The sequence below is a fragment of the Lathyrus oleraceus genome, chromosome 6, assembly GCF_024323335.1.
Source record: "Lathyrus oleraceus cultivar Zhongwan6 chromosome 6, CAAS_Psat_ZW6_1.0, whole genome shotgun sequence".
Lineage (NCBI taxonomy): Eukaryota > Viridiplantae > Streptophyta > Magnoliopsida > Fabales > Fabaceae > Lathyrus > Lathyrus oleraceus.
The window spans coordinates 245,330,490-245,349,572 of NC_066584.1; the positions used below are offsets into that span (position 1 = coordinate 245,330,490).

Consider the following 19,083-nt stretch of genomic DNA (forward strand, 5'->3'; position numbering starts at 1 on the left):
CAGGACTTCGGTCCAGTGGGGTTTTAAGGTGTTACACTTTTTAATTTCCTTCTTCCATGACTTAATTGTAAATCAACAATGAGTAAATATAGATAATTTTATCTTTTGTTGAGGTTAGATGTAGTTGTCGTGTTACTTATGTTTTGATATCGACCATGGCATTCTATGTTATTGTTCTTAAGTTTTAGTATTGATGGATTATTCGTTCTTAATGCTTGTTTTAGTATGACTTGATATTCAAAAGGTACTGATCATTACTAGATCCAAGTCTATCATCTATTGAATGCTAAAGCCTAAAAATAAGTTTAGGTTTAATATTCAGTTGAATAACGATATTGATGAAAATGGACATTAATTTCAACATTCATTGTTGAAACATAATGCTGACGTATTTGTTAATAGAAAAAATACCGTCTATTAGGTAATACAATTGATCTCACATCATTGATTCAGACATGAGTAATTATGAGAGTTTTAGGTGGTAATATTAATAACCGATTATAATTGCATATTACTAGTCAAGGATACTACATAAGAACATACCAATGAAGTCTAACCCCAACAAAGTTTTCTCACAGTTCAAACACCGAAAGCTTATTTTTTGTTAGTCTACTTTTCAAGTATTCACCAACCAATCAATCTTTTGATAAACCAAACTTAAAGTAATATAAACTATTGAATTATCTTTGAAACAAAACTAGTCTCTTTAGATACGATAAAAAACGCACTTGGTATAAGGCTGTCCTGGTAACCTTCTTGGGCGGTATCTTGATCACCTTAACCTATTCCAACCCTCCTGTTAGATAACTAATACTTCATGCTCAGATATAAGGTGAACAAGGTAGTCCCTAAATGGTTGAGGACAAACTGTCCTATAATGATGTTGTATGAAGGTGGGATTGTACAATGAGATACCCAACCTTGATTATTTTCACACTATCATTCATCTAGTTTTGGGGCGTTTCACCTATGCTTACCCTCCAGGGAGCCTGATCAATGAATGTTGGAACATATGGATCCAACTAGAGCCTTTCGATTGTGTCTAAGAACAAGACATCATCTATGCTCCCCATGTTAATTAGTATTCACTTGATATCCCAATCATCAGGTTCTAACTTCTTTCATGAAATTGGTTGAGGGCTGGCAGGCGAGCCCCCTTGCTAGGGTGTAAATAGACGTGGCTAATTTGTTAGATATCACAATGCCTCGTATTGTCACCATGTTAAGGAAGATGGCTGAGGCGACTTATGAATCGAAGGTGAGTGTGACCCAAGTCAGTTTTACCAGACCCAATAATGGACGTAAATTATACTGACTAAATTATAATAATTGAGAGAAAGAATACGCTTATATGAAAATTGTGAGAGACTCTATTTTTCTCTATGAAATTTGTGTATATTCTTTTTTCTCAATTATGAGAGTCAGATATATAAAGGATCTCTAGGCCGAATCTTAGGAAAAATAGTTTCTTCCATTTCCTTATGAAGAATGTGGGATTAGGGAAGATCAATTCCTCTCTAAATTGTGGGGAGATTGATGTTATCCTTTGATTGATAATACCAAGCTGATACTATTTGAACACCCTCGTAGATGCCTTAGTGTGGTTCCAAGTAGCTATTTTCCAAATAAATTTATTAGTTTACTTGCTGTGATTAGATGTGTGATTAGATGTGTGATTAGATGTGGTAATTGTGATATAAAACCACATTCCATCTTGTATTAGAGACAACTCAATCTAATACATTCTACTCAACAATCTTTCCCCTTTGATTTCTTTTATTTCATTAATTGATTGAGTTGCAAGAAAAATTAGATGTAATGATTTCAACCTAACATATTTAATTTTTATTTTAACCACCTTGAATTACCTTCTCTATTTTATGATTTCATTTCTCAATGAATTACATTTTTCGGTAACTTTTTCTATTTTGTTTGAGCTTAATTATCATTAACTAAGTGGAACTTAGTTGACACTTGACATGATGATTGGGTTTCAATATCATTGATGGCCAGCATCCAAGTAAAGCTATACGCCACGTATTATCAACAATCTATCCCATTCTCTTCTTATATCAACCAACCATACTCATCCCACCTTATCCTTTTCTCCCTTTTAATCCAAAACACAAATCTCCCTTACCACAAACTCTTCACAGATTTCAAGAAAAAAAGAGGTTATTGCATTTATTTTCCTTATAGTATCATCTCATCAATTCAATATTTCTCTGAACTTTTTCTCATATTTCACAGATAATAAAAATGGCCTCAGCCTCAGCAGCATCTCCATCTACAATCACTGTTGTAGGAAGCTCAGTCACCGGTTCCAAATCAAGGAACAACAGGAAGGGTCATAATGTGAAGTTCATCACAGCACTCAATTCTTTTAACGGATTGCAAGCTCAGCACAGCACTGTGGCATCACTAGGAGTTCCTGTTTCCAGTGACCTAGCTTTTGCAAAAGTGAGGAGTTCAATATATAACGGAGGAAGAAGAAGTGGTAGAGGTGGTGGTGCTCTTGCTTCAAAATGCAATGCTGCAGGTGAGATTTTTCAGATTGCGGCTATTATGAATGGACTTACTCTTGTTGGTGTTGCTGTTGGGTTTGTTCTTCTTCGAATTGAAGCTGCTGTTGAAGAAGCTGAGTAAGAGTTTTTATTATATGTATGTAATGTAATGAAAGTTTATAATATCAGTTTTATTCTTGATGTGATGATGTTGAACTCAATTGTTAATGTTCTTGGAGGTATTTGGATTGTACCCACTTGAATTTTATTTTGAGATGCATAATTGTACACAATGCTGTCTGGTTTTGTACATCAATATTGGCTGGGATATCCATGTTTAGAATAATCATATTTTGACAATCAAGTTTGAGGTGAGTGAGACTCCTTATAAAGTAGAGTCTCTGAGGTAAAATGGCATGAAAGTCTGTAAAAGGATCATCTGCGTGTGTGCAGAGTCAGAGTCGTCTTAAGTTTTTGGAGATCACTTGTATTGTGTATTGTGTAGGTTAGGGTTTTATTTATTTCTGGGTTAACCATGACAAATCAATTATGTGACCGTATTTAACCACAAATTATTTGTGAAAATTTTGAGACACTGAACAATAGTCTATATTGCACCCTCTCAAAGACGGTTTTTCTTGCAAAACCTCACATCTATTAAGAGTCAAAATGCATCTCTTCATGTGCAGATTATCTTGAGTCAGATTTCAGTTTGGTGTTTTTTTAGGACAATGCTTTATTTTAGAGGTGTTTGAATTAGGTTTCCTTTCATTTTCTTATGTTTAAATATATTCATTTCTTTGTAAACAAATAGAGTAAATTATAGTCTAATGCCTTAAGGGATGATTGAATCACACTCGTCTTCTTTATAATTGTCTGTTTTTGAATTTCAATAGAGTTTGAAAAATTGTCTGTTCTTGAGAACTCGACGCCGAACCAGGATAGGCGATGGTATATGATTTTTTTTCTCTCTTTATTCATTTTATTTTCTCAGTTCATTATTCCAACCTTTTGAAAATATTTTATTTTGTAACAATTTTTGAAAAAATATCATATATACCATTCATCTCTTTCTTTCTTTCTTGTGTTTAAATCATTTATTCTACACAACTTAACTCTTGTGTATAGACTAATCATATTAACTAGAATAATAAATTCAAACAATTTATTAAACAAACCTCATCTTTCAATAAATAAGGACAATGTTTACTAAGTGTCATTTTTTAATTTTTTATATATATAAAAAAATTAACCATTATTACTTTTCAAACATTATATATATTTTTTAAAATATCATTAAAACGAAACAGAAAAGAGAAGGAGGGAGTATAATGAAAATCGTTAGTAAAGGGATGTATTGTTATATTTCAATGCTGTTAAAAATGATTGTTTTGTCCTCACTCTATGACATGTCAATTAACAAGAACCTATCACGTAGGCCACATGCCTAACAGACCATACTTAATTTTAAGGATAAAAAATGCTTAGACTTTTTATAAGTCTATTTAATTAAAAATGATAGTCTCAATATGAAAAAGTTTTTTAAATTTATAAGACTGTCCTATCTACATAATATAAATATTATTATTATTATTATTATTATTATTATTATTATTATTATTATTATTATTATTATTATTATTATTATTATTATTATATTGTTAATTGTACTTTGAGATAAAACATAAAAATAAAACTTAGTTTTCATTGAAAAATTTATGATAATAGGCTCATAATATTTTATGAACAAACTCATAAAATTTATGCTACTAAGTAAGTCAAATAAATCAATGCAAATAAATTTTTATTTTGTATATCTTTTAGTTTTCTAGTTTATATAAGTATTAATTTAATTGCTTATTTACATATTGTCAAATAAAATAGGTTTTTTATGTAGATTAACAGGTCAATCAAGCATTTAAAAATGTCAATCTCAGACTTAAAAATAAGCCTATGACAAATTACAAGTCAACTTAGGCTTTGATATTTTTAATAGGTCAGGCCTATGTTTTGTAAAATCTAACTCGACTCAGTCTATTTCCACCCGTACCTTTCATCAAGTTAACGATGTAGCAGTAAATAAACCAAGAAATTTATGGACCAAAGAGAATAAACAAAAAGGATACTACAATTTTAAATCTAAAACTATCATCATTGTCGCTTTATGTATGGATGATTTTTTTTAGTATCACACTTTAATATTGCTAAAGAAACGTGGCACACCTTTAAGTTTACCTATAAGAGTACTTCTACGGATATAAATTTATTAGGCCCCTAATAGTCCATGGAAAAGAGGAATATCAAAGGCCTACCAAAGAATCCATGTGGTAGGTCGAAGAGAGCTGCAAGATGCCATGGGGCAACCTCCCACTGTCCACTCACCTAGTAAACGAGGGTGATGAAGTGAACTAATAATTACTAACCAACGAAGGGCTAGTCAAAGGGAGAAACCACTCTCCCTAGAATCCGAGGAGACCAAGTCCCCCCATGACCACATTACTTGATCACAAAGTTAGGGCAAACAAATATCTAGATCTCTAGGCCAGATCTAAAAGGCTTATATAAGTACCTCTCTCTATGGGGAGAAAGGGACAATTGATGACAACCTAAGCATAGCTTCGAGAGACCCCAAGTAATACACAATATTAACACCCTAAAGAGCATGACATTCACTACCATCTTAACACACAGTCACTGGTGAGCGTACGCTTGCCACCAAGCATCATCGATCATCACCAATGCCTCTCATCTCACGTGGAATGGTCTCGTAAATTACCTAAAATCACCACCATACAGGACTTCTTGCCACCGCGAGAAAATCCTCACCACCAAAACGTGTTATAAACCTACTAAGGCCTCTGAATCTAACTGACCTTGTAGGGGGAACATGCACACATGTACCTTTTTACCAGTATAGTAGCGTCCACCGTGTGGCCCCGTAAAACTAACATGAGTCACACCTTTTCCATCACCGTCCTATCCATCTTCTCCCAAAGATGGCTAACAATACTCCACACTTCATGGTTAAGACCATAGTTGCAGATTTAACTAACGACGTCGATATCAAAGAAGTTGATCACGTAAAACCATGAAAAATGAAATTTACTATCTAGTGCCTAGAGGTAAAGTACAAGCGACATAATATTTAATGAGACAAATAGAACCGAGATGCATGTGGGCGCAAATGGCTTCAGTCACGACATAGGTATGCTGGTTTTATTGCTTATATAAAACACATATTTTCATGTAGATGTAAATGCATGTGATCATGATTTATTACTTCTAATCTCATGGAAACATCATAATTGTCGAATGGAGTTCATAATACATAGATAGATAATTTATTAATGCATACATATCTATATAACAATATAAGTTTATGTCCTCATGTTATCACATAAAAGCTTTAGCTAAGTTGTTACATATATAACGCTAAGTTAATGAAGAAAGCAAAGAATATGACATGTTAGTTTCGGCTCAGTCTACTGTGAGAGACTTCAATAATCAAGATGTCATGTTTTTGTTTAATCAGTATACCATAAATCAAGGATGGAAATGCAATGGGAAGCTTAATTGTAAAAATTCATCTTGTTTCAACACTTACTAAAAAACATACTCTCCGAAACCAAAGACTGTTGCTCTAGTTCCTATATGGTAAAGAAGACTAGCAAGAGATGGAGTTACACCTGAATCATGGTTAGTTGGATCCCAATTAGCAACCCCTGTTTTTTAGAGAATGGCACACTTCATAATAAAATTGGATGTCGTGATTAGGCAATTCATCATAAATATTCCCTGTGATTTCTTGAGCTATAGTCTTCATAGAAGAAGCAAGGTCAGCAGATATGAGTCCTCCTATACCCATATGCTCGTTTATTGTGGTTGGAGAGAACCCAAAAGAATGTCCATGCACATGGACTTTTCTAAACTCAACACTACTTGCATCATTGAAGCCCTTTAGTAGATTGACAATGAATTCCTTTACTAGCCTTGGGTAAAACGGACCAATATCAGTCATAATCTTCTTGACTTATGAATGATGCAATAACTCCATGATTTTTGAACATTTCAGGGCTTCTTTTGACAACTCCCTTTCTGCTGCAATGCGCATGCGGAAGACATTCTTCCATTTTAAGACACTCACCTATGAATGGAATGAGACATTGTCTAAGGGCACTACAAGACCATTATCAGGAAACTTCTTACCGCCAATAAACGTTTTTCTCTTCTTAGAAATAAGGACCATCATGTCATCAATATTGTCAATGAAATCCTCGTCAATAACCTCCCATTCTTGAACCTTCTTTCTCTTCAACACAATGCTCTCCTTGACAACATACCTTTTAGTAAAAAAAATCTTTCCTTTTCTTTAAAAATCCTCCTTTTTCTATGAAGTTCTTTTCTTATTTCTAGAAGTGAAAATAATTTGTTGGTGTTTTTCTTGGGTTTCAAAGAAAATTTATTTTTCTCAGCCGTCTTCTTAGACCTTTTTGAAGACCTTGTTGAAGTTTCAACTTAAATAACAACATGAGCTGTATTACAACGTTGTTAGTGAAATTGTCATTGACATCCTACATCACATCATTTTGGACTTCATCAGACACATAATCTTTAGTTTCTTTAGGACTTTCATTGATGTCAGAAACATCTCGCTCTACATTATTCTGTTTTGGATCCTCAACCTCCAACATATCATCCAAATTGTTATTGACATCTATTGGAACATTTTTATTAGTAGTTATATCATCTTCCGCGATGACACCCATATTATTGCTACCTTCTACTCTCCCATATTGGCTAGGGCATCCTTCTGGTTCAATAGCCATTTTCTCGTCTTCATAAACACCTATATACTCATGTAAAATTCACTAAATAAGATCAAGGCGTCACTGTGGATCAAAGTCTCTATATAAGCATGATTGGAAGTTGTTGTATCTCAACGCTAGTCTTCTTGACATCACCTTCTTTGGTAGTTTTTGTTCTCACTATCAAGCCAATCCTAAAGTGAGTAATCTCACACAAGTCAAAAGGATTATCACATACATAAATGGAATTTTTGTCTATGAAATTATATACTCAAATGATACAAAATCTATTCTAGTTGGATATTATGATATTGATTGGGTAGGTAATATTGAAGATAGAATATGCACCTCAGGTGGATGCTTCTTCTTAAGAAACAATCTTATTTACTAGTTCAACAAAAAGTAGAATTGTGGTTCCTTGTTGTCAAGCCCCAATTTTGTCCGAGCATTTTAAATTCATCTAATACATGTCCATTTGTCAAGTTTTGAATTTTTAGCCATATGCATTTTTATCATCAACTGAAGTCACCATAACTATGCATATATGCATATATAGTAAAAAAAAGTCAATATTTTACATGTTAAATAAATTGACTAAAATTGTATTTTTTCATTATGTATTTTGAAAAATAAATTCATGATCTTTGATTTATCATAAAAATATCAATTTGAATTTTATTAATTATCTTCATGGATCATAAAAAAAATCAATATTTTTAGAAGACCCAAAATATCTCTCATTTATTACATAATTATTCCATGCATATATTACATCATTATTTCATGCATATATTACATCATTATTCACTATTTAATTAAATAAGTTTCTAGAAGACACTCACACTTTTTGCATAACTCTTAAACTACCCTTTTTAGAGCCTATAAATAAAACCATTTTTATTCACAAATCACACCACCAATTATTCACAAAAACTAAACAAAAACTCTCTTCATTTTTCTCTCCATTTTCTTTCAAGTCATTTCTTTCTTTTTATTGAATAGGTAGGCTCTTATGCCTGTTCTTTATTTAATTCTATTGCATTTTTACTCTTACTTTATTTATTTAGTACTTTAATCATCACCATTTTGCATGAAACTCAATTGATTTAAAATCAAGAGTTGAAAAGTATTCTTGAATTTCCATAAACAAAAGTGACTTGTTGTTGTTTAAATGAATCTTATGCTTGTTCTTTATTTAATTCTATTTCATTTTTACTCTTCCTTTATTTATTTAGTACCTTAATCATCACCATTTTATATGGAAACTCAATTGATTTAAAATCAAGAGTTGAAAAGTGTTCTTGAATCTCCATAAGCAAAAGTGATTTGTTGTTGTTTAAATGACTCTTATGTTTGTTCTTTATTTAACTCTATTGTATTTTTACTTTTGCTTTAATTATTTAGTACCTTAATAATCATCATTTTGTATGGAAACTCAATTGATTTCAAAATCAAGAGTTTAAAGTATTCTTGAACCTCTATGAACAAAAAGGGTCAAATGGAAATTGATGCTTGTTTTATATAAATAATGTATCCAATAACTTCCCAACATCATCCCGAGCATAAATTCATAGTTTGTTTGTCATAAGGATGAATAAAATGGCCAAATCAAGCAAATATATTTTGTTGTATTTTGTTGATTTTTGAATTTTTTTTGTAGTTTATTTTTTGATGTTGAATATATCATTGTGTTTATGAGATCGAGTAGATAAATTTTCATTATTTATTTGCTCAATTTCATGAAAAATTGAGAAAGTTATGGTGTTTTTACGTTTTCGTTGTAACCATTTTCTTCCATTTTTGTTGTTACGAGATTAGTAACCAAATGTGAGGTTGGAAAATCTGAAGTCTCCTCACACCCCTTAATTGCTCAGCACACCTCTGTGGAAACCTCCTCCTTTGGTCCTATAACATTTTTCTAGCTACATGCCCAATTTTCAGTATATTTTTGTCTTTCGTATATTTTTATTTATTTAATATTTTCTTATTATTGCTTTATCTATTTATTTTTGTTCTTTCTTTTATTTTCTTTAGTTTTTTTAATTCTTTTACCTCTTGTGTTAATAGTGTGTCCCCTCTCTTTTATTATTTCTTTTACCTTTTTTATTTCTTTTATTTTTTAGTTTATTTTATTATATTTTTAGTTGATGCATAATTGTTAATCCAAAAAGACAAAATGACTATTAAAATTAACCTTTCGAAAATACTAAATTCAAAGGTGTTTGATCAACATCAAGTACATTTTTCAAAATCGTTTCCAAATCCCTTTCCGTTTCAAATGCAAATTAAAACATCGATCTATATTGAGTATTTTATCCAAATTAAGCTAAGATAGTTAATTATACTTAAAACACCATTTCATTTAGAGATGAAAAGGGGGATGGTTTCGAGCCTTAGATTCCTCTCCTCAATTTTTTGAATTAAGTTCCCTTACCTGAATATTCAAACAATTGTCATCTCTTAAGCATTCATAATTCGATCAAATCCAAATCATTTTTACAATACCTTAGACAAAAAGGAAGTGGTATAAAGCCTTATATTCCCTTTCCTGAATACTTGGATACGAGTTTCCTTACTCGACCGTTCGAGTATTCATCGTCCATTCAAAATACCCTAACACCATATAAATCCTTTCGCAATTAAGGATGAAAAGGGAGATGGTCCGGAGCCTTCCATCCTCTCCTCGATTATTTCAATATGAGTTCTCTTACTTGACTATTCGAGTAATCATCATCCAAAAAAATACTCAACAAATCAAACCACTTTTTCTCGCCCCCGTGCGATCGAAATATTTTCATAAAGAACATTGTTTAGTCCATTCTAATGCGAATATAAACAAATGCTTTAAGTCTCCAATTGCAAGCACAAGCAACGTTTAACCGTTAGAGTGCGACATAAACATTTGTTCACTAAAATAAACAAACCAGCAAACTGTAGCACCCTAAATTACGAAGCTTTGAGCTCCTCATTGTACCCGAGGATAAGTAGGAGCGAGACCCGCAATCTTGTCAAGCACCCTAATAAAAATATTTTTGCGCCCCCTTTCTTTTGCATATTTTATCACTCGAAGAAAATAATGAACATAAGCTAACATTCAATCGCAAATTTAACTAAGAGGTTCCTTTTGAGTATAACGGACATGAGGGGTGCTAATATCTTCCCTTTGCTTAATCGACTTCCGAACCTTGAATTTGTTTGCGATGACCATTTTCCATTTTAAAAGTTTTTATTGATATTTTCCTATTCCTTCATTAGAATAAAAAAAGTTCGGTGTCGCCTTGAAGCTACACGAATTATACTCGAGCGCATCGCACGCTCAAAGATACAACACAATCGCCATCGAACTTCATTTATCCCCTAAGGGAATGGAAAACATCGATAAAACCCGGGGGGAAAGAGAAATAGGTAAGGAAGTCGGTTATGCAAGGGGAAGGTATTAGCACCCCAAACATCCATGGTACTCCATGGGAACCGTTTTGAATGTTCTTTGCAAGAATAAGTGTTATTATCTGGAGATTACTCGCGAAAAGGGTGGAAACGGGGGGTTAATAGATAAATATGAAAAAGGTGAGAGATAGATAATTGTGCTCGCCAAGGATTTGGGCCCTCGTGCCTACTTATCCTCATTCATGCAATGAGGAAATCAGAGGTCCGTAGTTCGTGAAACTAGGACGAATGGGTTAGTTGTTTTTAGTGGACAACATTAACATTCGTGTTCTACTGTCGACTGGCTTGTATGCTCGAGCATGAGAGCTTTAAGCGTCTGTCTGTTTGCGGTAGAATGGATGACTCGGGTCGCACTCTAGCAGTTAAACATTGCTTGCTCGCACATGGAGGCTTAAGCGTCGTTCACAGTAGAACGGAAGTAACACGTCCTTTCTGAAAAGGTTTTAAACTTAAAATGAAGCCCAAAGGCAAACTGAGTTTGATGAGGTGAGTTTGATTTTATTCTGAAATGAGAGTCATGATTTGAATCGTACTAAAGTCTATGAATGGAGGTGGATAAAGTGAGCAACTAGGTCATTCATCCTGCACCCAAAGATATTCAGAATGAGGGTAGGAATACTCCAGTCTCATTCCTTCTCCATTGCTTAAGGCCCGTGTCGTACAATCCTATTCGTAGGGTTAATTATTTTTGAGTTTATTCACAAAATGGTTTTAGTTTTATTGGGAGAAAAAAAAAGGATAGAAAGAGAAACCCTGAATGGTGGAAGTCTGATCTTCAATCTGATCTTCGTGACTGTATAGAAAGACTTATCAATTATTCGATTTAAATTGCACTAAAGTCTATGAATAGAGGCGAATACAGTGAGCAAATAGGTCATTCGTCCTGCACCCAAATATATTCAGAATGGGGGTAGGAATACTCTAATCTCATTCCTTCTCTACTACTTAAGGCTCATGACGTGCAATTCGCATCGTAACCGATGAGTGTTGAAGTTGAATCTCCTTGCAGCTTCCTATGATGAATGGTTGTTTTTGAATGATGCAGAGGCTTGTTAATCAATTTTATTCGAGTTGTGCTAAAGCCTATGAATAGAGGTGAATACGATGAGCAAACAGGTCATTCAACCTACACCCAAAGATATTCAGAATGGGGGTAGGAATTCTCCAGTCCCACTCCTTCTCTATTACTTAAGACTCATGGCACACAACTTGGCTCATGATTAACAAGTGTTGAATTGCGATCTTTGCAGTGCGTGAATAGTAGTCCTGTCTTTTACTGATTTGAATTGCTTGAACTCTCGATCTTGACCTTTGAATTTTGATTGAACTTGGAGATCCAGTATCCAGCATCTTAATCACAAGGACTTGCTTTATCGAGTGATCAAGGGTCTTTTGATCACTTGACTAAGCTTGGGGAATTAAGCACAATCAAAGGATTTAGTTAATCAAAGTGTACTTTGATCAACTTAATCGGTGGAGAAACATTAGTTGAAAGTGAATGTACAACTATCTAAAGGGTTAATGTTTATTTGAAATATTTTCTCAAAGCCTAAATTATGAGAACATGCAAAAATTGGACTATTTCTACTCCTAAGGGTAAAACAATCATTATTCACAATTATGGTTATCAAATTAAAATTCTAATTATGGAGTCCTAATTAAAATTGATTCTAAATTGTAAACTATTTTCTAAATTTTAAAGGATTATCTAATTAACCTAAAACTCAATTAAATCTAAATTCCAAAATTTATCAAGATTTAACCCTAATTATCCTAATTCTAAGGAACTATTATCCTAATTAAACTAATCTTTCTAAAATCTAATGAAATCTAATTAGTTTCTAAATCTAATATTTCTAATTAATCCTAAAATCTATTATTCTAAGAATCAATAGTCCTAATTAAGTCCTAATAATCTCTAAAAAACTAATTAGCAAAAAACAACAAAAACTGAACATGGGCCTAACAGAGAAAAAAGGGGGTGTACACTGGTTCTGGCGTACAAGCTTGCTTGATGAAGGGAGAAAGGCCCAACACGAGGAAGCCTGTTCGTTCAACTCACACTCTCAGTTTGGTTTCGAAATCACTCTATCCTCACCTAAACTCCGATATCCTCCCGCCTCGCCGGGAATGGCCGCCGGCGGCGGAGGAGATCTAAACTACAAAAATCAATACACTGAAACCTTCGTCTCCGCGCCCTTAACCCAAATCCATCCCCCGATTGAACCAAATCTTGCGCGAATGTCCTTAATTGAAGTGATCGTTTATGAACCCTAAAGGAAAGAAACTATAATTAAACTCTCCCTATACGGAACCAAAGCCTGAATGGTTGGGGCTTTGATTCCCCAAGCCTTCAACTATGTCACAACAACAAGCTCAACATGAAATGAAACAGGAATCAGCATACCTGCCGGAGAAGACAAAGGCGACGACGAAATTCCGGTAAGCCCTCATTGCTTCGTCTATTTTTAAGCATTTCTTCTTCTACTCCTTCTTCAATCCGCTTCTACTCCATTTCTTTAGTCCGTAGGAATCGAGAGACTTGTTTGCGGTAAGCGGTGCCTTGAGGTTGGTGTAGAGTGAGCAAGGTTCCAGAGAGATGAATCAATGAGGTTTAGCTCGAGCACTTTGAAGCTTCAATGTGAAGCTTCAATGGTTGCCGAATCTGAGCGATGAGTGAGGTTTGGTGTTATGTGAATTGAAGGTTGAATAAGGTGGAGTGATTGGAAAAAAAATCTGAACCTGTGAGAGTGACAGGGTGAATGAATTTATAGGACGCAGGTTCGGATCCGGTGGAGGAATGGAGTGAGGTCTGGAGTGAGTTGGATTGAACTCACTGAGTTGATTGCAAACTCAGTTAGTTATTTGATCCTGAAATTCTGGTATCAAATATGAGATGTCGAAGGTAATGTCACGACACTAATATCTGAACAACACAAATAGGCTAAAAGATAAAGAACAGTAATGCAAGAGACACAAGCAATTGTTAACCCAGTTCGGTGCAAACTCACCTACGTCTGGGGGCTACCAAGCCAGGAAGGAATTCCACTAAACATAATTAGTTCAAAGACTCTCAGTAAACAACTTCAAGTTACAGTCTTTTCACCTAATCTCTATCTGTGTAACTTCTACCTAAGAACTCTTAGATATGAGATCCTACTCATTCCCCCTCAATCACAGCAATGATATAAAATAAGAATTACAATGAAAAGAAGACACTCTTCAAAGACACATACTTGATCTTGCTTAAAAGCTTCAATCAAGTAAACACACACTCATGCTTCAAAGCTTAGAATGGACAAATTACAACTCAAAAATCAGACCAATTCAATCATCTATGGATGAATGAATGACTTACAATACACACGACCACACAAGACTAAAAACTCTTATTCTCTCTCAATATTTAGTTTGTTATTTCTTCTGTATAAAACCAGATATTCCAGCCCTATTTATAGAATCGTTTGGCTGGGCTTGGAAATCACAAACCCTAAAACTATTTTCCATTCATATCTTCTCATGACAGCTGATTATATCTTGTTGGAAAATAAGTCAATCTGGTTGTAATTACTGATTAAATATCGCGTTTAATCAACTCTTCAATCATACATAGATTAGCATAAAAAACGCAATCACACAATACATAACATTCAGACTGAATGTTATGTATACAAATGTCATGACATCGGGTCTGAGATCTCAGTAAAATCCTGCATATTCGCATTTTAAATATCCTGCAGGTACATGTTATCTTATGTCAAGACAACACTTGTGATAACTTGTGAACACCCTAGGTTTTACCAAAATTGCTGCCAACACTTAGAACCAACAAACTCCCCCTTTGGCAAATTTTGGCTAAAACATATATCAGTCCATTTGTTCACAAGAGTACAATAAAAACACATCAGCAGTTTAGCAGCAGAAGTAATAAACCACACATTTACTAGCTATAATAGCAACTAGTAACCACACATTGAACACATATATGTGCTTTTTCTCCCCCTAAGTCTGTTCAACACAGACATCTCCTTCAACAACACCTGTAACATCCATCACCCCATCTGACATCAGTTTCAACATCACCTGTACTACATAAAACATCTTTTTCAACATCATTTGCCATCTGTTTATAGCCTAGCTACTTCATAGCACATATTAACTGCAGCTCTCCTCTGCAGCTCTCCTTTAGCTACTACTTCTCCCCCTTTTTAGTCAAAATAGACCAAAGAGACCAATGAGACAAAATTAATGTCTATTATTCAAAGAGAAAGTCACATAGAATGTTAAAACATATTGTCAGGTGTTACAGAACCACAAACAAACACAAATATATAAGCTGAGATAAAATCCAGAGACATCAAAGAGAACCCAAAAATTACATCAAGGCATAAAAACAAGACTGTAAAAAAAAACATCAAACATCAAGGCATCCAGAATAGCACATCATCATAAAAGGGGGAACAATTTTCACCAAAGCTCAGTCAGAGGAGCTAGCATCTTCATCAGCTTCAGACCCAGAACTGCCACTTGATTTTTCTTGAGATTCAGACCTCTCACTTGAGGTGTGGGCATCTGTTTCCTTGGCTTGACCAACATTTTCTCTATCACCTTGCTCCAAGATATTTTCAGAACCTCTAAAGCTTCTTTCCTAGCTTTAGCTACCCTTATCCCAGTCTCCAATTCCTTACAAGTCTCTTTCAGTTCAGCAATCAGACCACCTTGAGAGGCTGGCTTCTTTACAGCAGATGTCATGACAATGTCATTGACATGACTGCCTTCAAATAATTTGTAATGAACTGACAAGGGAGGTTTTCTTCTACTAGGGATATCACTTGTGCTCAGAATTCCAGGTTGCTGACTTAGGATTATCCCACAAATTATTGAGGGAAAAGCTATGGGCAGCTTCACTGCATTTGTAGAAACATGTTTGACAATTTGTTCAAACATGAATCTACCATAATCAAAATTAAGCTTGGTTCCAATAGCAAATATGAGCCTTCCAAGAGCATTTGAGATTGTAGAGATGTGATTTGTTGGTACCCAGTTTGCTGACCCTATCTTGTGCAAGATAGCATATTTCACAATTAATTTTCCAACAGAGAGATGCTTCTTGCTTGGCCACTCCTTGACCCGTCCAACAGTTATTTCCCTATAGACTTCATTGTCTGTGGCCTCTAGTTCACCAGTACCTTCTGTTCCTCTTCCTAGGAACTTATTAATCACAGTTGGAGAAAACTTCACACACTTTCCTCTAACAAACACCTTACAAAACTCTTTGTTGTTCTTGTCAGCAATGTCCTCAGGGATGTTCACCACAAATTCTTTAACAAGACCTTCAAAACACTGAGATAACCCATTAACATTCTTCATTATTCCAACAGACTTAATCAGGTCCATGACCTCTTAAACCTCCACAACATCCTTTCCCATTTCTCTTTCCACAACCACTCTCCTTTGGATTACAAATTTCCACTTTGCTGCACCATCTTCAAGATGGAAGGAAATGTTATCCAGGTGTACAGCAGCAACCTTTGCAGGGGATTTTCTAACAGTTGACTTTTTGACAGGAGAGATGTCAGGGACATCGTCTTCAACATCTTCCTCTGAATCGGAACTTTCTCTTACTTTTCTCTTCTTTACCTCCACTTTACTCCAAGACTTTGAAGGGCCTACAACAATAGCCTTCTTACTAGTTTTGGTTGTCATCATCTCAGCCACAGACCTACCCTTTCTGGTCTTCATCCTCTTAGCAACACTTGGCTTCAAGTGATGAAGCAAGTTATCATGTTTATCATCTGAGCTCTCATCTTCCAAGTTGATCACCTTCTTAGCAGAGTCATGCTTCTTAGACTGAGAAGCATCTACAAATTTCTTACTAGGCAAGGTTTGCCCTAAAAAGCATAGTCCCTCAGCAGCTATATCTTTTTCAGACCTAGATGACTCATCATATTTCTCATTGTGAGGTCCAACCTCAGGAGAGGGTTACCTTCTCGATAGAGGAGTCGAAACTCCCTTTACTGAGTGTCCTTCATTAAGGATCCTCGTGATAAGATTTCTAATGACACGATCAGTATGATGCATGTCATCCTTAGAACTAGGGTTATCAGAACTGTTACCTTGAGTATGTCCTGCAGTGGAGGATGGACCAGGAGCGTCGCCTGGGATGACTGATAGGGGAATCACTTCCAAAATGTCTTCATTAAGAAAGTCCATAGAGGGTGTTCTAGCTTTGTGCGCAGGTTTGGTGTTTTTAGAACCAGAAGATGAAGGATGTTGTGACATCTTGTTGAGCTTGCGGAAGGATTTCTGTTGCCCTAGCAGAGAAGGTTGATGAAGTTTGAGGAAGGTGGAAATGTTTGAGCTGAGGTTGCGTGTGAAAATGTTATAGATGGAAGTTCCAATACTAGGTAATGATTTACCATAAATGGGACACTTTCTTTTAAGTGGACAGACAATATTTTTATTATCTTTTCCACTCCAAATTAATTGCTATAAATTCTCATAGATACAAATCCCTAATTCCCCTCTTAGACATTCAAATTGATTAGCATCCAAGGCCTTTGTAAATATATCAGCTAATTGCATTTCAGTAGTAACATGCTCCAGGGCTATGATTTTATCTTCCACTAGTTCTCTAATAAAATGATGACGAATATCAATGTGTTTTGTCCTGCTGTGTTGAATAGGATTCTTAGAAATATTTATAGCACTCAGGTTGTCACAGTACAATGTCATGACATCTTGCGTGACATTGTATTCAGTCAGCATCTGTTTCATCCAAACCAGTTGAGAACAACTACTTCCAGCTGCTATGTATTCAGCTTCAGTAGTGGACAGGGACACACAATTTTGTTTCTTACTAAACCATGATATTAAGTTGTTTCCCAAGAAGAAACATCCTCCTGATGTGCTTTTCCTATCATCAGCACTTCCAGCCCAGTCAGCATCATAGTATCCAGTCAGCATAGATCCAGATCCATGAGTATACAACATCCCATAGTCACTGGTGCCATTGACATATTTCAGTATCCTTGTCACTTGGTTTATGTGACTGACTTTTGGTTCAGCTTGATATCTAGCACAAACACCTACAACAAAAGCAATGTCAGGTCTGCTTGCTGTGAGATATATCAGACTTCTATCATGCTTCTGTAGAGACTTTAATCTACACTAACACCATTTTCATCTTTGGAGACTTTCAGATGTGTAGGAGCAGGTGTCCTTTTATGACTTGCATTCTCCATGCCAAACTTCTTAACAATGTTTCTGGCATATTTGCTTTGAGATAGAAAGATAGAATCTTCCATCTGCTTGACTTGTAGCCCAAGAAAATAGGCCAGCTCTCCAACAAGGCTCATTTCAAATTTAAACTGCATTTGTTTAACAAAATGTTCAACCATCTGATCTGACATCCCACCAAACACAATATCATCCACATATATTTGAGCCACCATGAGTTTTCCTCCTTCATTCTTAACAAATAGGGTCTTGTAAATGCCTCCCTTTCTGTATCCATTGTTAGTGAGGAACACTGTGAGTCTATCATACCAAGTCCTAGGAGCTTGTTTCAAACCATAGAGGGTTTTCCTCAACTTGTACACATGCTTTGGAAGATTTGGATCTGTAAATCCTTTAGGTTGTTCAACATATACTTCCTCATTTAAGTAGCCATTCAAGAAGGCACTTTTTACATCCATTTGGAACAGTTTAAACTTCAGAATACATGCCACTCCAAGCAATAGTCTAATGGATTCAAGGCGAGCTACATGGGAAAATGTTTCATCAAAGTCAACTCCTTCAACTTGAGTGTATCCTTGTGCTACTAATCTAGCTTTATTTTTAGTAACCACTCCTTGTTCATCAGATTTATTCTTGTACACCCACTTTGTTCCAATGACATTTATTCCTTCAGGTCTTGGAACCAGTTCCCATACTTCATTTCTCTTGAAGTGGCCTAACTCTTCCTGCATGGCATTGATCCATAATTCATCAGTCAAGGCTTCCTTGACATTCCTAGGCTCAATCTTGGACACAAAACAACCATGTGAAATCACTTCCCTTGATCTAGTTGTGACTCCTTTATTTGGGTCACCTATAATGAGATCTTTAGGATGATCCTTCTGAATTCTGATAGAGAGTCCCTTATTAATTTTGTCAGCTTCAGGTTCAGCTTGAGTGAGTTCATTCTCATTACTTTTGTCTGGGAAATCAGTTGGGGGATCATTTAGGGATGTCTCAACATCGTCTGTGACATCAGTCTGTTGATCATCAACCACAACATTGATAGATTCCATAATTACTTTTATTTTGGAATTAAAGACTCTAAA

At 35.0% G+C, this 19,083-nt stretch overlaps 1 protein-coding gene across 1 annotated transcript; it reads left to right on the plus strand.

Annotated features, from left to right (window-relative positions):
- Positions 1 to 1,959: 1,959 nt before the first annotated feature.
- On the plus strand, positions 1,960 to 2,814 carry LOC127091500 (cytochrome b6-f complex subunit 7, chloroplastic). The gene is made up of 2 exons (XM_051030158.1): positions 1,960 to 2,174; positions 2,251 to 2,814. The coding sequence occupies exon 2, from the start codon at positions 2,260 to 2,262 to the stop codon at positions 2,644 to 2,646; it is 387 nt and encodes a 128-aa protein (XP_050886115.1). The 5' UTR covers positions 1,960 to 2,174; positions 2,251 to 2,259; the 3' UTR covers positions 2,647 to 2,814.
- The last annotated feature ends 16,269 nt before the right edge of the window (positions 2,815 to 19,083 follow it).

What these genes read in the sequence shown, in the direction of transcription:
- LOC127091500 (XM_051030158.1), top strand. Translation starts at nt 2,260, where the DNA reads ATGGCCTCAGCCTCAGCAGCATCTCCATCTACAATCACTGTTGTAGGA.